At 37.3% G+C, this 16405-nt stretch overlaps 1 protein-coding gene across 7 annotated transcripts in view; it reads right to left on the minus strand.

Annotated features, from left to right (window-relative positions):
* Positions 1-16405, minus strand: part of LOC133523460 (heparan sulfate 2-O-sulfotransferase pipe) — a 94073-nt gene that overhangs the window by 8577 nt on the left and 69091 nt on the right. For all 7 annotated transcript variants that reach the window (XM_061859053.1, XM_061859054.1, XM_061859052.1 and 4 more), the window contains 4 exons: positions 13785-13867; positions 13126-13339; positions 10460-10598; positions 7123-7279 (listed from right to left, as the gene is read on the minus strand). In XM_061859053.1, coding sequence (XP_061715037.1) covers positions 7123-7279; positions 10460-10598; positions 13126-13339; positions 13785-13867 — 593 coding nt within the window. The remainder of the gene's footprint in view (positions 1-7122; positions 7280-10459; positions 10599-13125; positions 13340-13784; positions 13868-16405) is intronic.

Consider the following 16405-nt stretch of genomic DNA (forward strand, 5'->3'; position numbering starts at 1 on the left):
GAAGTTAAAGTGACGTCAGAAAGTTTGTGACTCCCCGCTCCCCCATGTCACAAAATGTCACATTTTCTCGACCCCTCCCTCCCCCTAAACGTGTGACGTAATTAATTGATGACCCCTTAATATATGTAAGTAGTAGTGTTTCTACTCAAAATAACAAAAAATAAAATTATTCATAGAATAATTTTATCTGTTTCCTAAGTGTAAAAATAAGTTACTTTTTTCCTTAATAGTTATAGTCAATTTTTTTCAAATTATAGAGACTTTAGAATTCTCTATTCTGAATTTGGTAATGTTGCCCTGAATTTAGGGGATTATGATTATTCCCAGGATTGGCACAACACTACTACGGCGCTACTCGGTGCAGCCAACGCGACTTGCTCGAATAATGAACGCAGTTAACATTCCCAGTCCCAAACTAAATTAATTAATTTTTTCCTCTTCAAATCTCCGTTCAACATCTGATCGAAAACATTTTAATGATTCTTTGCTGTCTATTTGTCCTCCTACATATTGTTACGTAACGTACGTTTAAATTGATTCAAAAGTGTTAAGTACCGTTTTCATTATATAAACTTGATAATATGAACCTCCTATAGAATGAGCTACTGGTGTATTTAAATTGGATTAAAAAAGTTGTTGCAAATACGTCTTGATAAAAAAAAAATATATGTCAAGGTGTGGGTGGTCAAACCCGATAACTCGAGCAAAAGGGTTTTTGAAATTGGAACTATATGTGACATACATGGACTACGTGGAGTTCTAATGTGAATGAAACAATATTTTTCACCACACCAACTGGTAAAGGACCTTTTGATTGTTCAAAAACTAATGAGAGAGTCGCATTTTATCCACATGTGGGGCAAAGTAATCAAATGCAAATTTTGAGTTGTTAGGTGTTTGTTGTATAAAGATTTTAGCTGGTAGAATTGACTTTTAAACGATGATTTTGAATGATACAGTTTTTTATAACCTTCATTTGAATTTGTTAAATTTTATTGGTATTTAATAGTTAGAAGTTTCCTCGCGTTGGTGTGGTGAAAAATGTTGTGTTTCATTCGGAAGCAAAGATTGTTTAACCCTCGTGCCTTGAAACCCTCACAACGCCCAAGATTCCACTTCTCGAACCACTCGCTATGGAAATCTTTTGGAATCTTTCGCTTGCTCGTGTAGCACAAGTAGCACGAGCGGTTAAACAACAAATTTGCCCCCTTGTAAAACAAATAACTATTGATTTATCGGGTTTTAACTCCCAGCTAGGGATTGCAATCCGGTCCGGCGGATCCGGTAAAATAAAAAAAACGCCTAAATACAGCACGCACTGTGCGTTTTAGATAAGGAAAAGGCGACGGATGAGAGGTATGAAGTTGAACAGAGCGTAAAACGAATGAAAAAGTTTAAATTTAGTTAAATAAAAATATATATGACGATGACTGGGAAAAGAAGTTGCCTTTCATGTTGGTGGCACGATATGACGATTACATAAATACTGTTATAGAAGGAAAAATAAAAGAATGGAGATGCTATGGAAGGCATTTGTAATTTATTCTAAAGAGAAGGTTAATGTTGTGATAGGAGATTAAAAGTAAACAAATGAGCAGGATTAAGTCAGCGGTACTCAACCGACTAGAGTTGGGCTAATTAATATGTGTTAAATGTGAGAATGAATATATAATAACATTGATACTCATTAGTTTGCTCAGATTTTTTTTTCAGATATATTGCTCAGATATATATATATATATATATATATATAAAATATTGGTTATGTTCTATTCAAATTTACGAGAGAATCTTTTGTATTTATAATTTCATCCAATCTTATGCAATTTCCTTCATCTCCTGCTACATGCTACTCTACGTCTAGCCAATTCTTTATTTGATCCATGTAACTATTCTTAGAGAGTCTCTTTCCGCGATGGATTTCAATCCTACAGTCTATTATTTTTCGCATGAGATCGTCGTGTCGTGCTCCATTCCCTATAATTTGAACAATATAGTTTTCTGTTTCATAAGCGCATTGTAATATGCCTACTTGAATAATAAACTATCTTTATCTGTAAATTAAGAAAAGTTAAATTTTTTAAATCATGCAGTCGCCTACTTTCTCGGAAAAAAAAGAGGGCAAATCTAATATCATTTTGGTTAATAGTATAATATCTTATTTTCTTACTGGAATGGATGTCAACGTAACAAAGAATTCAATCAAACAACAGTTACGAAAACTTGTCCTTTCAAGGAGTTCCAATTCCCACCCCTCATCCCATTACCGGGCTTTGGAAACTAATCAAATTTACAATTGTAAACGAAAATGTGAGCACTTGTGAATGGTTAAATATAATAAATGACCGATTTCATATTTTGTTTTTAAAGTGATATTGACAGTGTCATACTTTTTACTACTCAGTTCTATTTTATTGTTAAGCAGTTATTTATTAACTTAAATTATAGATTTAGGAATACGTATTATGCAAAAAACTATATGCCATTTAATTAACTTTAATATCCCTACACCAAACCGGATCCGGTCCGGCCGGATTGAAAATCAATCCGGTTTGCAATCCCTACCCAGCCCTCATATGATGATAGATATAAAATTGAATTGGTTATTTAAGCCTGCAAGATATTCTCTTATTCGTTGTTCGTTTTGTTTCGTTTCTGTACAAAAGCTTGACCCACTACCCTAAACCCACTAGGTGACTTATCTTATCAGTCAAATCAATTAGACACCTTAAGTAAACGTTGTTCTCATTTAAAAACAATTTGATGGCATTTAGATCAAAGCGCATCGATCAAATCGTGATTATCGATTTTTCATGCAGCCAGTAAGTAGCCCATTACAATCGTGGGTCGTGACAGATCACTTTTGGAAGTATAACGGGACGTCCTACGGCGTTCAATAAATGGAATACCAAATTGTCTGAATATTGATTTACAATATCACAATCGAAATTTAATATGCCTTCAATGAAATCGTGGAACTGTAAAAGCTACTAAGGGAGCTGACACTCCACATCGGAAAACATAATACGAGCTGTCGAATACCGGTTCATTTCATTAGACTATTTTACGGTCTTTTCCGTTTAACATTTTTAAACCTTTTTTGCCGATGATGGGGTAATGGAGTCTCATGTACTCGTAAGTACCTAATCAATAATTATTCTAGATAGAATATTATTTGCAGAATTAGATTGATGTAACTATTTTCGTGTTGACACAACTATGTAGAGGTACACGACGACAGCGACAGTATCAAAGGCGACTGTGAGTTGAACAAACACAATGTTTCAAATTGGAAAGGAATAAGATGCGACATGCAGGTTCCTCCAGGAGTTAGAGGGTGATGAGGATGAGGTGCACATTCTCTGTTCCTGTGGACCACTAATGTCAAAAAGAAGTACCGACTTAGGGCGGCATGTGTTGCAACCCTATGTGGTACAGAACATTACGACCCAAATAATATGGAACTTCCTGGATTCAACGGGCATTAGTAATGAACTTTAAAGGGCCGTCACAATAGATCACTGCTTGGTCGACATGGCGCTATAATGTCAAAAGAATATCTACCCTTTCACGTATAAAACCCGTATGTATGTATGTATGTATACCTAGACAAATAATAAAGGGTGGATTTCAAAAACCGGCGAAAGTCTTTATTTTGGTCCTTATAAAGAGAAGTAGCAAGTTGCCGTTGTGCATTTTTTATTTTATTTATTCATTTTCAAGTACCATTTAAGTAAGTGGCTATATGTCCTTTAATAGAAATCAATGCTATAATTGAATGGTAAATTTTTTATCTATTTTTAATTTGTGTTATGTGTTGGGTGGCAAAGATGCAGGCTACCTGACGATCTGCAATAAAGTCCCTAAGACTAAAGGCGCGAGTGTAAGCAAATTATGTACAAATAAAATTGGCTTAGGTAAAAATAAACTATGATCAAGTATCGGATCATTTCCTTGACGCCTGCGAATTACACGGTTTTTTGCGCATGCGTTAGCGCAGGCAGTTAACGGGCGCGCACGTGACCGATTGTGGCGATTCATCGCGAACACACCGATGGATACACGGCTATTTAATTGAGCAGGTGAAACGAGGGGTCGAACCTATTGGATGCTGGGATTTTATTCATACACAACACACCACTGGAAGATGTATTTGGACGACCAGTATTTTATGAACTTCCCCGATGTTAGGGTCATTTCTTATTCGGCTACAGTAGTACTGTTTTGATGCTGGGAATGATTCGAGTATTACTGAACTAGTATTAACTGTATACATAGCTTAGGCATTAGGCGTGTAATATGGAGATATTAGAGTTCAATATTAAAGAGTAAAGCAATATATATCGTAAGGTTCTTGGCATTTGATGGGAGACAGATAAAGCTTGAAGCCCCAACTGATAGTCCTGATTATAACGACCTTTTCTGTTTCTACATGTGATCCAACATTACACATAGTTGTGATGAGTCAGGATGCACACTTGCATACTACTAATAGTAGAGCTTACAGACGAGTGCAAAGTTTTAGTGAACAGCTTCTCCTAATGATGGTAGGCGGACACTTTAACTGAGCCCTCACGATTCACAAAGTGCAACGGTTCATATTCAATGCTGGTATAATTTCGCCGGGTATGCGATTCTTTCCGGCATGCTTGATTGCTCTCTAGGATTTCGTGCAAAATAGTTTTTTGCGTAGGTTTTTGCTTATTCCATAGAATAGTTATTCCATAGGAATTAATAGAGATGGGTTAGATATGTTTTGAAGTTCGCCTCTCAATTAAGTTATAATTATAATGGGAACAAAATAAATATTTTTTTAAGAAGATCGAGTTGGCCTTAGTGGTTTTCAATCGATGAACGAATATTTAAAATTACCATAGTTTTTAAAGTTACTAAGCAATATTTTTTAAACTACCTATTTTATAGTATTTAATTTATGGCATTAGCAATCACCGTAAAGTATCAGTGATTTTTAATAATTAACTTTAATGCCTATGTGTTGTGGAATTCATGGGATTAGTATAATTATTTATTATTATTTATAAATGCACAGGCAGCTTATAGCTGATATGTGCACATCAATGTCCTGCACTTGTGTTTTGTCCATTAATAAAATGTTTGTCGAGTCTATTTTTAAAAGAATTCACTGAGGGTGCACTGATTACGGATTCGGGCAAACTGTTCCACACTTTCACTACGCGGTTAGACAGGAAGTGTCGTCTTGGGTTGCTACTACTCTGCGTCCGTGTCAGCTTCAGAGAATGTCCTCTCAGTCTGTCACACATATTCCGAGTGAAAATATCACTCAATGCGGGTACGTTGTAGTGTCCTGTATGTATTTTGTATGTTTCTATTAAGTCACCGCGTTGCCTTCGCTGCTCTAGGGTTGTCAAGCCCAATTCCTTTAACCTATTCTCATATGGTTGCGAAGAGATGGAACGGACGGTGGACGGATGGAGATGGATTAGGGACGTTAAATTACTACTATTAGTTAGAGTTAATGGCGTTACCTACTCAACAATTTTCATCGAAATTGGTCTCTTATGCCCATTTGTACGCTTTTACTACGCTAGCACTAAAACGATAAACAAAAAATTGTGGTCTAATTAACATACATTTACGACATGTATGTGATTGTAAGGTACCCAGACTGGATCGAAAACCACCGGACGGTTGAGGAACCTTCCTGTGTAGGGTTTGCACGATAGATCTGCAGTTCAGGCGAAAAATCTCAGAAATTGACGTTTCGTCCTCGACATTTTTCTCCTACAAGACTTATCCAATCGTAACGAAATTCTGGGTACAGAATGAGAAACAAATTATCTGTGTCGGACCGTTTTGATTTTTGCGTTTATTGTTGCCAATTTTGTATGCTAGGCTTCTGTTTACGGTGCATTTATTTGGCCGTTTTAGCGCTTTTAAAAGTAACCTAGTTTCTTATAAAAACAAGAATATATAACTGGTAATATTGAGTTTATAAAAAAAACATCTAGGGTTCAGCAATGAGGCAACGTCAGCAACGCAGTTTATTCAATTCAATGGATATATTTCGAACAATGTCCATAGTGTTAGTGTACATTCCCTTAATCCTATGTTAGTTAAACCTATACTAAACTATAATAAATTATATTGTCTGGCGTAGTGGGTGCTAGGTAGCAGTGTTGTCACATACAATTTTGCCGAAATGGTAGAACAGGGTGCAAAAATAGGTAGAAATGAGTGGATTTTAAAATGAAAAATAGGTAGATCTACCACTCAATAGTAGTACATTTTTATGATTAAAAATGTTTTGAATTATTTATAAGTTTTTAATATTGTGACATTAGTACACGTGTTCATTAAAGAAATGGAAACATTAATTATGATTTCCATTGTTTGTAGGTAATAAACCTGCTTGTATAATCTGTTTCTTTGGCAAGTTTTCATTAAATCGAATCGAAATTCGGTAGAAATTAGGTAATGTTTCGTCACATGTATTGAGAATTGCTTACAATTGTACCATTTTGTAAAATAGGTAGATTTCAGGCCGAGGAGGTAGATAGGTAGAACGCAGGTAAAATAGGTAGATCTACCAAAAAGTAGGTAGATGTGACAACACTGCTGGGTAGTGACCCTGCCTACGAAGCCCTGGCTACGCTACGAATTGTCCCGGGTTCGAATCGCGGTAAGCGCATTTATTTGTGTGATGACCATGTATATTTGTTCCTAAGTCGGGGGTGTTTTCTATGTATAAAAGTGTGTATTTATATGTTTAAGTATTTATATAGTCGCCTGGTACCCACAGTATAAGCTTTGCATAGTCGATTTGCGTAAAAATGTCCCCAATTATTGTAATATTTTATTAGAGCTCTGGATTCCATATGTTATCAAAGAAATTTAGAGTTAGGTACATAGCGCGCGTCAACGGTATAGCAATAGGTAGGTACTGTTTCAGTCGCCATCCGAACTTAACCTTTCCGGAATTAAACGCTTTACAAATTATCTTCTTGAGTCAGACCAGGCAGCGACAGGTCGGGGAATGTCCGCATCCTCTCGACGTAGTACCTACCAGGACGCCCTCACGTAGTAGTACCAAGAGATGACGCGTTAATAGGTATTAGTGCCCATACTTTAAGTAACAGTTACCTTCTTCAGCCAGGCAGGATCTGGTAGCGGCAGGTCGGGAAACGCTCGTTTCCTCTCTACGTAGTACCATGGCGCCCGCACGTAGTAGTACCACGAGATGACGCGCTCCACTGGGTCCCGCACCACGTTCACGTAGATCGGAGATGGGTAACCGTACCTGAAACGTTTTAGGGATTCGTTGAAAACTGGTGAAATAACTATACTTATCAAGCTTTGATCCATAGGATAAAGGAAAACACCACAATATGACAAATCGAATGACATCTCACAATTGATTGAATTTATTAATTAGTTTTCTGATTTTTTTTGCAAGTTTGGTTGTGATATTAGTAAGAATATTATTAATATCATAGTATGCATGCAGCATATTATTTTTAGGTATGATATTGAATTTGTATATCCGCATTTGTGGATAAAACATAGTGATCAAAATGTATTTAATCGTACCACCTATATACACCTATGTTGAACAAATAAAATTCTGTATTTATACAAAGTGTAATGAAAAAAAAATGTGTATCTATTAGATTCTGGTAAAGATATATGTAAATACTATAAATATAACATAATCAGTAACGGCCAAGACAATAAAGCAATCCAAATTTAATGATAACGTACCAACTTTTGTAACTCCTTTTTTTGCAAATAAAGTTATTATGAATTATAGCAAAACTTTTAATCGTAAAAAATAGCAACTAAATTAATACCGCGAGCTGAGCTTAATCATTTTAGCAGCCATCTAAAATTCATTTGCGAGTCGGTTGCGTCGCGATAATCTATTTCTGGTAGCGATGATCATCTACTAAATATAAAATAAAATTGCAGTTAGTTTTGTAGAAACTTTCAGCCTATTCGACTCGGTCGAGCACAAAACAACAATGGAGTTGGCGTGATCCTCTGCCAATTCTAATGTAGCGCAAAATTACACTATCGGAAGCAACATTTTCACGGTCTCAGTAATTTCATTTCACATCATATTATAATGAAGTTAATGCTACCCCGTTTGAAGTATTTCAAGTTATACTGTGAAGTTTGAAATATTATGATAAAGTGTAGGTTCCACAATTCGGGTCTCAGATATTTTTGGTTCTTCCTAAAAGGGGAAATCTGAGGAATGGGGACCAATTTGACTAGAGAAACTGATTGAAGGGACTTCACTACTATATCACTGCTTTTGTTCTTCGATTGTAGGGCAGATTTTGTTGGTAAGTAACACATGCAAACAGTTAAGAAAGGATGTCGTCGACCTATAAAAGTCGCATAAGTGGTAGCTGTCATTAATTGGGCTTTGCACACATGAGATGCGCAAATTCAGGTTTTAGTTGCAGTTTTTAAGCATGATATTAAATTTGTAAGCACTTTTTTACTCTTTTTAAAAAACAAACAGAAAAATATAACCATTCTGAAAACGTAGTAGAGTGAGTCAACGTAAACAATAGCTGGATGCAAGCTTCACGTGTCGATACGTACGTATAATTACAGCTCTAATCGTCGGCAACAATTAATGTCTGGCTGATACATTAATCACAATACGTATTAAACTCGATAGCTAATACGTAGACGAACGAAATGGATGAACGTGTAAGTAAAAGGATCATTATTGGGGTAGATATTATTTTATTTTCCATCATTTTATCGAATTGAAATCTCAATTGTATATTGTGAATAAGTAATAATATGTATGCAGGGGTGCCCAGCTAATAATTCTTCTGACTGTACATTAGTTTACGCATGTAACTACTGCATAGTTTACTCTGTTAAAATCATTATTTATATCGCATACTGGGATATCTGATAGATAATTCAATGTCAAGACAAAACATATCTTATATTAAAAAGAGCCATTTTAAAAGAAACAATACCGGTGGCACACATTGCCTTTGCTATAGCTGTATTTTTTGTATGTCACTCATTTATATTGCTGACTGCTTACAACAGTGCTTACTAGCTTTATTTTGTAGACATAAAACGCTTTACGATTAAACTAAATCTAAAAGGCGAGCAGGAACAAGACAAAAACTGCTTTAGGTATAAAAGCAGTTTTTTTCTTTGTCCTGCTCTCCAATTTAAAAATATTGCAACGTCCTGGTTTGGTTTCTGACCTTCTAACAGTGGTTTTAGTCCATACGTTTAAAGTCGTTGACAGCATTCGGCGATGATTGATGCGAGAGTTGCCTTTCTTTTGTATTCACCGATTAATTGCGCTAAATCGAACTGTAAACCGAACGCTTCGGCTTGAACTTTGACGGGCGGATTTTCAAAAACAAATATAATATTCGAGGTGTATGTTATTATTGTGGTCGCTATTCTACTCTCGGCCCCATTCGAAAAATGATTAAGACACAAGATCAATAACTGAACGATATGTCAAAATTGACGTTTATTTCGATTCCGCTGTGATCCCAATAAGATCTATCTACGATATTTCTAACGTCAAAGTGACATTGGTTGCCCGAATCGAGCTGCTTCTGTCAATTATACGACATGCAAACGATGTCTAAATGAGAACTTATCGCTATCGTATCTCATTCTTCGAATCGGGCCGTCTGTCATGTTTAGTAGTTAAGAGTGAAAAAATCGACAAGTTCGAGTCGGACGGACGCATCGATATCTTATTTTATTTCGGATTCCAAGATCATTTTTTCTACTAACTGAAAATGTTGCTATAAAACAACACTTCCAGAGTAATGGTGCATTTTTCTAAAGTGTGATCCGGCAGGGATGTTTAGTCTTTAGAATTTATTTGTGCTAAAATAGAATACGAATAATGTTCAAAATATTTAGTGTAAATGTACCTATACTCCGGCAATTTTGATCTTAGTCCTTGCTAACCTTGAATGGCGTGGTGAAGTAGGTTCCTAAATATAGCAGACGTGTCCGAAGTAGAAGATACCTACTGGGAACCCATTTCTCGAATGGTTATTATAGTTACCTAGGTCCAGTACATTGCTGCAAGGTGGTCGGTGCTAAACGGTTTGTCTCCAACTATCCACGTACTGCATCCAAGTGGAAAAATCATTAGTTTAGAAATTAGGTATTTACTACACTTTACAACACCCACCTGGTGAAGTTAGTACAGCAGATGTTTGATGTAGGAGGCGGGAGGCGCGTGCGCCGTGACGATGGTGGAGAGCACCTGCTGATGGTCGGCCGGCGCCAGGCGGATCGTCACGTGGTGGCTCTTGTGTCCACACTCACCTGGTGAAGTTAGTATAGCAGACGTGTTTGATGTAAGAGGCGGGAAGCGCGTTCGCCGTGACGATGCTGGCGAGCACCTGGTGATGGTCGGTCGGCACCAGGCGGATCGTCACGTGGTGGCTCTTGTGTCCACACTCACCTGGTGAAGTTAGTATAGCAGACGTGTTTGATGTAGGAGGCGGGCGGCGCGTGCGCCGTGACGATGCTCGCGAGCACCTGCTGGTCGGCCGGCGCCAGGCGGATCGTCTCCACGCGCTGAACCGCGTCCCGGTGGAACCCTACAATGATAAACATTATAAAAATAAACTCATGATACTTCATACTTGCTCCCGACGATAAGCTAATCTTCGATCTGCATCATAACTAAGAATCATGTCAGTTTACGATTAAAAAAAACACGTCTGAATCGGTCGATCTGACTAAGTCTGTCTCAAACTAATAGACTGTTTATTGTGTAAACAATCCTGTTTTTGCATCAAAAATATGGATATTTGTTCAATGTGGCCTCTTCGATCAAAAGTGCAGGTAATAGTGGTTAAAAAGCTCCCCAAGGCTCAGATATCTATCTTTTCTAAGCCACATCAATTTGCATTCGACTTCAGTTATTTAGTGCAGCATAGTCGCAAGTCGCAATGTCCATTATGATACTATCTAGCCATTTTATTGGCTTTAACAACTTTTTATCTGTGAGTAATGTAAATCTAGTCACACGGCATACACATACAAATGAAATGACTTGTAACAAATTACCAGTAATTTGCATTGTGATTGAACTCAGGAACATTAAAACATTAATAGCGTATATTCCATGAGAGCCAATATTCTGTATCATAGAGTAGGTAGGTACCTATAATGATAATGAGCCCGCAGGTCACAAACGATACCAATTCCGTTGATATACTTGCTAAAATATGAACTATAAGTTTAAAAATGACGTACGAGTATTAGATATACGTAGGTCATTATTTAGATAAGTTTTGCAATAGACAAATATGAAATAATGAGGTGGCCTATCGCATATATTTTATAAAACTATATTTCCATAGACAATGTTTGGCCGGAAAAGATTTATTTTATTTTGTTTGTAATAATTAACAAAAACAGATGAATGTAATAGTTATTTACTATAGCGTCTTAATAGGTTCTATAGATTTAACAAATACTGTTGTAAAAGTTAAACCTATATATACTGTAAAAGTATTCATCGTTGGCTTATTCTTGGCTTAAAAAATATTTTGGTTTAAAATATATAAATTATAACAGTTACTTTACAGGAGCGCAAAAAAGTTATATTTGGGTCAAGGGGTGATTACTTAAATCAGTTGCAACTGTTACAAGTGCAATATAAAATTAATTAAGTATTAATGTTAACTCATTCCTATCTATTGACTTAATGCAAAAATGTGTACTTATATAAGTTACATATTTACGGCTGTTGTTGTCCTGAATACTAATAAAATTAAAAAAAGTTAAAAAAAAAGTAGGATGTACAAAAATGCGCTCCATTGGCTACAATTGCTTGTCTAAGAAAAAGCACGAAGTCGAATACATTATTGGAAATCCAATAATAAATCTTATCATCAAAACTCTTGAGTTTGAATTCTCTTTGAGTTCGAATGTGACTGGAGGCGATAATATTCAACAAATGCAAATTATAATGACAGTAAATACCATCTAAGTGTTTAAAGTGAATGTTGTTTGGCAGACCCCATAATTAGTTTCAGATAGGGCATACTAAAGTAGCCAGCTTCGTGTGAGGCCTATTGCTTTTTATATGAAGTTCCTGTAACTCCATCAGAGCGAAAGCTATTAAATCAATTTTATCTACATACTACTACGCGAGAGTATTAGCTTGAGATCGGAATTTATTCTTAGAATATTCTTGGGCTAGTATACAGTGCGTCCCTAGCCATTGCACAAAGCCGAAATGTACATATGCATTAGGGTATTTAGAACTAGTGTACAAAGTATCATAACAGCCGGTGTAGCGGTTTCTAAGAAATTAACAAATTACCAATTTTTACTTTGGAGCAGCCTACTTCCTACCTACTTCAACCTTATTGATACAAATACTTCTGACTTTTGAAAAATGTCATGATTATCAAATATTTCGAACAAATTGTCAAAAATACTGCCAAATATTAACACAGTGTGTTTCTTATTGTTGTCGATTATTGCAAATAACTTCTGTTCGAAAAATTTTTTTTTTATCTTTTGTTCTAATGGAAAAAATATTAACGTCAGATCATTCCTGAGAAGTAACCCTACGTGGGATTTCAGGGTTTGTCCAATGACTAAGGTGTATACCTGACCCTGTATACAACTGACTTCATTTGCACGAATGCTTAAAACATGTAACCATAGATATATTATTGCTGTGCATATATCCAACGGAAAACGGTCGATTTAACATCAAAGGCATAAAAAGATGCCACCAAAGCTTACTCGAAGAAAAATGGGTCTTTATACTGCCATCTATAAACTTTGCTTTTCTAATAAAGGGATTAAAGTACTTGTTTGTAAAAGTACTATAATAGAGTCATTTTACATTAAAGCGGCAGCAGCTCCATGAAGGTTGCTTACCTTCGGCACGCGGTTGAGGAACAGCAGATACGTGCCGGCTCGCGCAGTATTGTTCAATAACCATGTCTCTTTCACTATTCAACAAACTGATTCCTTGCCGCCAGCCGGTGTAGTAGCTCCATGGAAGTCTGGCTGCCAACCTTCGGCACGTGGTTGAGGAACAGCAGTTCCATGCCGGCGCGCGCAGTATTGTTCAACAACCATGTGTCTGTCACTACTCACCGAACTGATTCCTTGCCGCCAGCCGGCGCAGCAGCTCCATGAAGGTCTGACTGCCGACCTTCGGCACGCGGTTGAAGAACAGCAGTTCCATGCCGGCGCGCGCAGTATTGTTCAACTCCCATGGCTCGGGAACTATCTCTTCTAAATACTGCTCCATTTCTTCTTGAGCATCTTCAGGCTCTGCTTCTAGTGTGCGCTGAGGTTTTTTGCGCTCCTGTTAAGTACATATTTATAAGTGTAGTAAATATTAGGCTAAGAAGTGGTGATTAACCTCTAACAGAAACATAACATTTTATGTAAGTTTGAAATCACCGGGGGCTTATTTGAGCTCGGCAGACCTAGCTACAATTTGTCCAAGTTAGTGTAAATAAATGAAAAAAGTGACCATATTGATAGGCACGTTACGAATTAAGACTCTGACGAATCTAATAATAAGGTCCATTGGTGGTGTAAAACAGAAATTATATTTTGCTTATTTCGTACGGAAGTATATCACTAAATATAATAATTATAACAAAGATTCATCATGTCAATAATAAACGACTTCATGTGAAGGTAACATACAAAGCACCATGCAAACCAATTAATATAACCTGAGTCTATCTTAATTATTCTCATTTGTGGCAGATGTGTTATTAAGAGGTAGGAAATAGACTAACCGCGCCAGTGTGCCTGCGAATAGCCTCGAGCGCCTCTTTGTGCTCTTGCGCCGACGCATACCCCGCTAGGCCCGTCTCTATCCCTGGAACAAAAACACATCGTGAGAGTAATGCAATAAGAATAAGCTGACATTTGACGGCTCTCCATGTCAGAAAGATCTCTCGGGCTATATAAAAAAAAAACTGAAAATCCTGTGCATATAATAATTACACCGTGATCCTGAACGAGTACCTAACTGACACATTAACGCGATTTTAAATATGTACTAAAATTACAGGAACGCAGCACAACGATGATAATATTCAATGCAATTTAACGGCGTGCGAATTGCACAGGCAAATTGTACGAGCATAAGTTATGACAATCCATACAAAATGATTACTCGTAAAACGATTCCTATACAGTTACTCCGATCGACATAGCGATGCTGTAACGAGGTTTTAGGGCGATAAATTTCTCAGCGGCACGACCGGCGCCGGCGCCGGTGCACGAGGTGACCTACGACTTGATGCAAAATTGTCTCTCGCGAATCTGTAATGGCCGGTTTGTCGTTCACTTGGCATAACTGTCCATTGTAACGACATGTAGATAGTGGGTACTGCGGAGATTTTATCGTCTTTTGATCGTTCGTATCCGTAAGTTTCAAGTGTTCCAACTCATTGATACGGCGCGGGGTTCGATATCATAACCTCCGCCTTAAAAGCATATGTTTCCGCTCACCACTAACACCTAAAAGATCACCTAAATCTATGCAAAATAGTACCAGAATTTAAGTACGAGTATGGCATGGGAAAATTGTTAGAAAACTTGAAAGATCGTATTGAACCACAGAGCCAGTACCGTCCAATAATATATCACCTGCAAGTTTTTACGGTAGAACTTTTTTTATATTTAATTAGTCCTTTGTGCCAGCGATGAAAAAAATTGGTCTCTTGTAATGATTTTCATTATAGCTTTTTTAGAAATAATTGTTGTAATAACTATTGTAATTCACAGTGTTTCATTGCAGTATTCATCATTTACATATTAGTTTAAAATGATAAGTAAAATATGCAATCTACAAACTAACCTATAATATATTGTGTGCTACAAAAAGATACATGTTCATACAAAAAAAAAACACAAAGATTACTGTATAGGTATGTGTCGGCACAACACTGATTATGTAACACACTAACCTATTAGGTAAGATAGGTATCTGTGTAAGGGAGGTGACCAGCCGATTCCTACTCGTAAAAGACGCTATCTATAAAATTGAAGAATTTATGTATTGAGTTTCACATTTTGTTACAGTCGGTTACATCATAATATTAGTAGGTTTAGAAATCGACTTCAGTCTAAATATATACCATATTTGTAGAACACAACGTAACAGTCTAGACTAGTCAGTCTAGACCAGTCAGCCTAGAACCCTTAGGTCGCGTGGTCCGATCGACTAGTCCGATCAATCGGAATACGAAGTTTTTTTTTTCCTGTTGGCTCGATTGATCGGACTATAAAGACTTAGAAAATCCTGTCAGTCCTACTATCGGTGTAATGGGATTTTAAAAGTTCGTCTAGTTCGATCGATCGAACCACGAGACCTTGAAAAATCCTCTTAATCCGATCACACAATTTTTATTTTTCCTGTTTGTCCGACCGGTACTTTCATGGTTACTTTTGTAATCTACCAACATCTCAAAAGTGTTTTCTCACTTTAATTAGCCATACACGAACGGTTTTGCCCGTCGGATCGGGCACATCCGTGGCTATATCTCACCACACACCGACGGATTTGCCTGCGGACGGGTGCCCGGCGGGCAGATCCGTATCTATATTTCTCGACACACACGCACGGATGTGCCCGCTGGCGGTACATCTGGCGGGCTGATCCGACGGGCAAAACCGTCCGTGTATGGCTAGCTTTTCGACGCGGAATTTTACTACCACGAAATAGTAAGTCTACGGTTACGTCCGATCAGTCGATGCAACAGGAAAAAAAACGTCCTCGTGGTTCGATCGATCGAACTAGACGAACTTTTAAAATCCCATTACACCGATAGTAGGACTGACAGGATTTTCTAAGTCTTTATAGTCCGATCAATCGAGCCAACAGGAAAAAAAAAACTTCGTATTCCGATTGATCGGACTAGTCGATCGGACCACGCGACCTAAGGGGGTTTTATGAGACCCACGCCAAAAATAATGCGGTCTCTCAGAGTTTTTTTTTTAAGTCAATATGATCACCATTTATTCTATGTGAGGTGAGGACCCGGCTCGGTTTATGGCAGGTGTAGGGACCTATAGTTTTCACCAGCATCGTTACCACGGTCACCTCACGGCTTTGAAAGCAGCCATCGCTGTGAGATCCGGGCTTTCGCCAGAACAAAGCTTCCGATGGTCCCTTTCGATACGCACTTCAATGGCCTCAGAAATCCAGTTTTCGCTAATAAAACTAGTTTAAGTACTTCAACCTACGCGAAGACACGTGGTGTAATTCAAGATAAGAGTAAATGAATTTAAATTAATTAGTCTGACAGCTTTATTGCAGCGCAACAAGATCGATGACACTAATTGGTTTAAGTGAATAGTTAAATACTGGTAAATAGTGCAGTGTTAATGTCAAAGGTTTAGATTAGAT

Source organism: Cydia pomonella, chromosome 12 (genome assembly GCF_033807575.1).
Source record: "Cydia pomonella isolate Wapato2018A chromosome 12, ilCydPomo1, whole genome shotgun sequence".
NCBI lineage: Eukaryota > Metazoa > Arthropoda > Insecta > Lepidoptera > Tortricidae > Cydia > Cydia pomonella.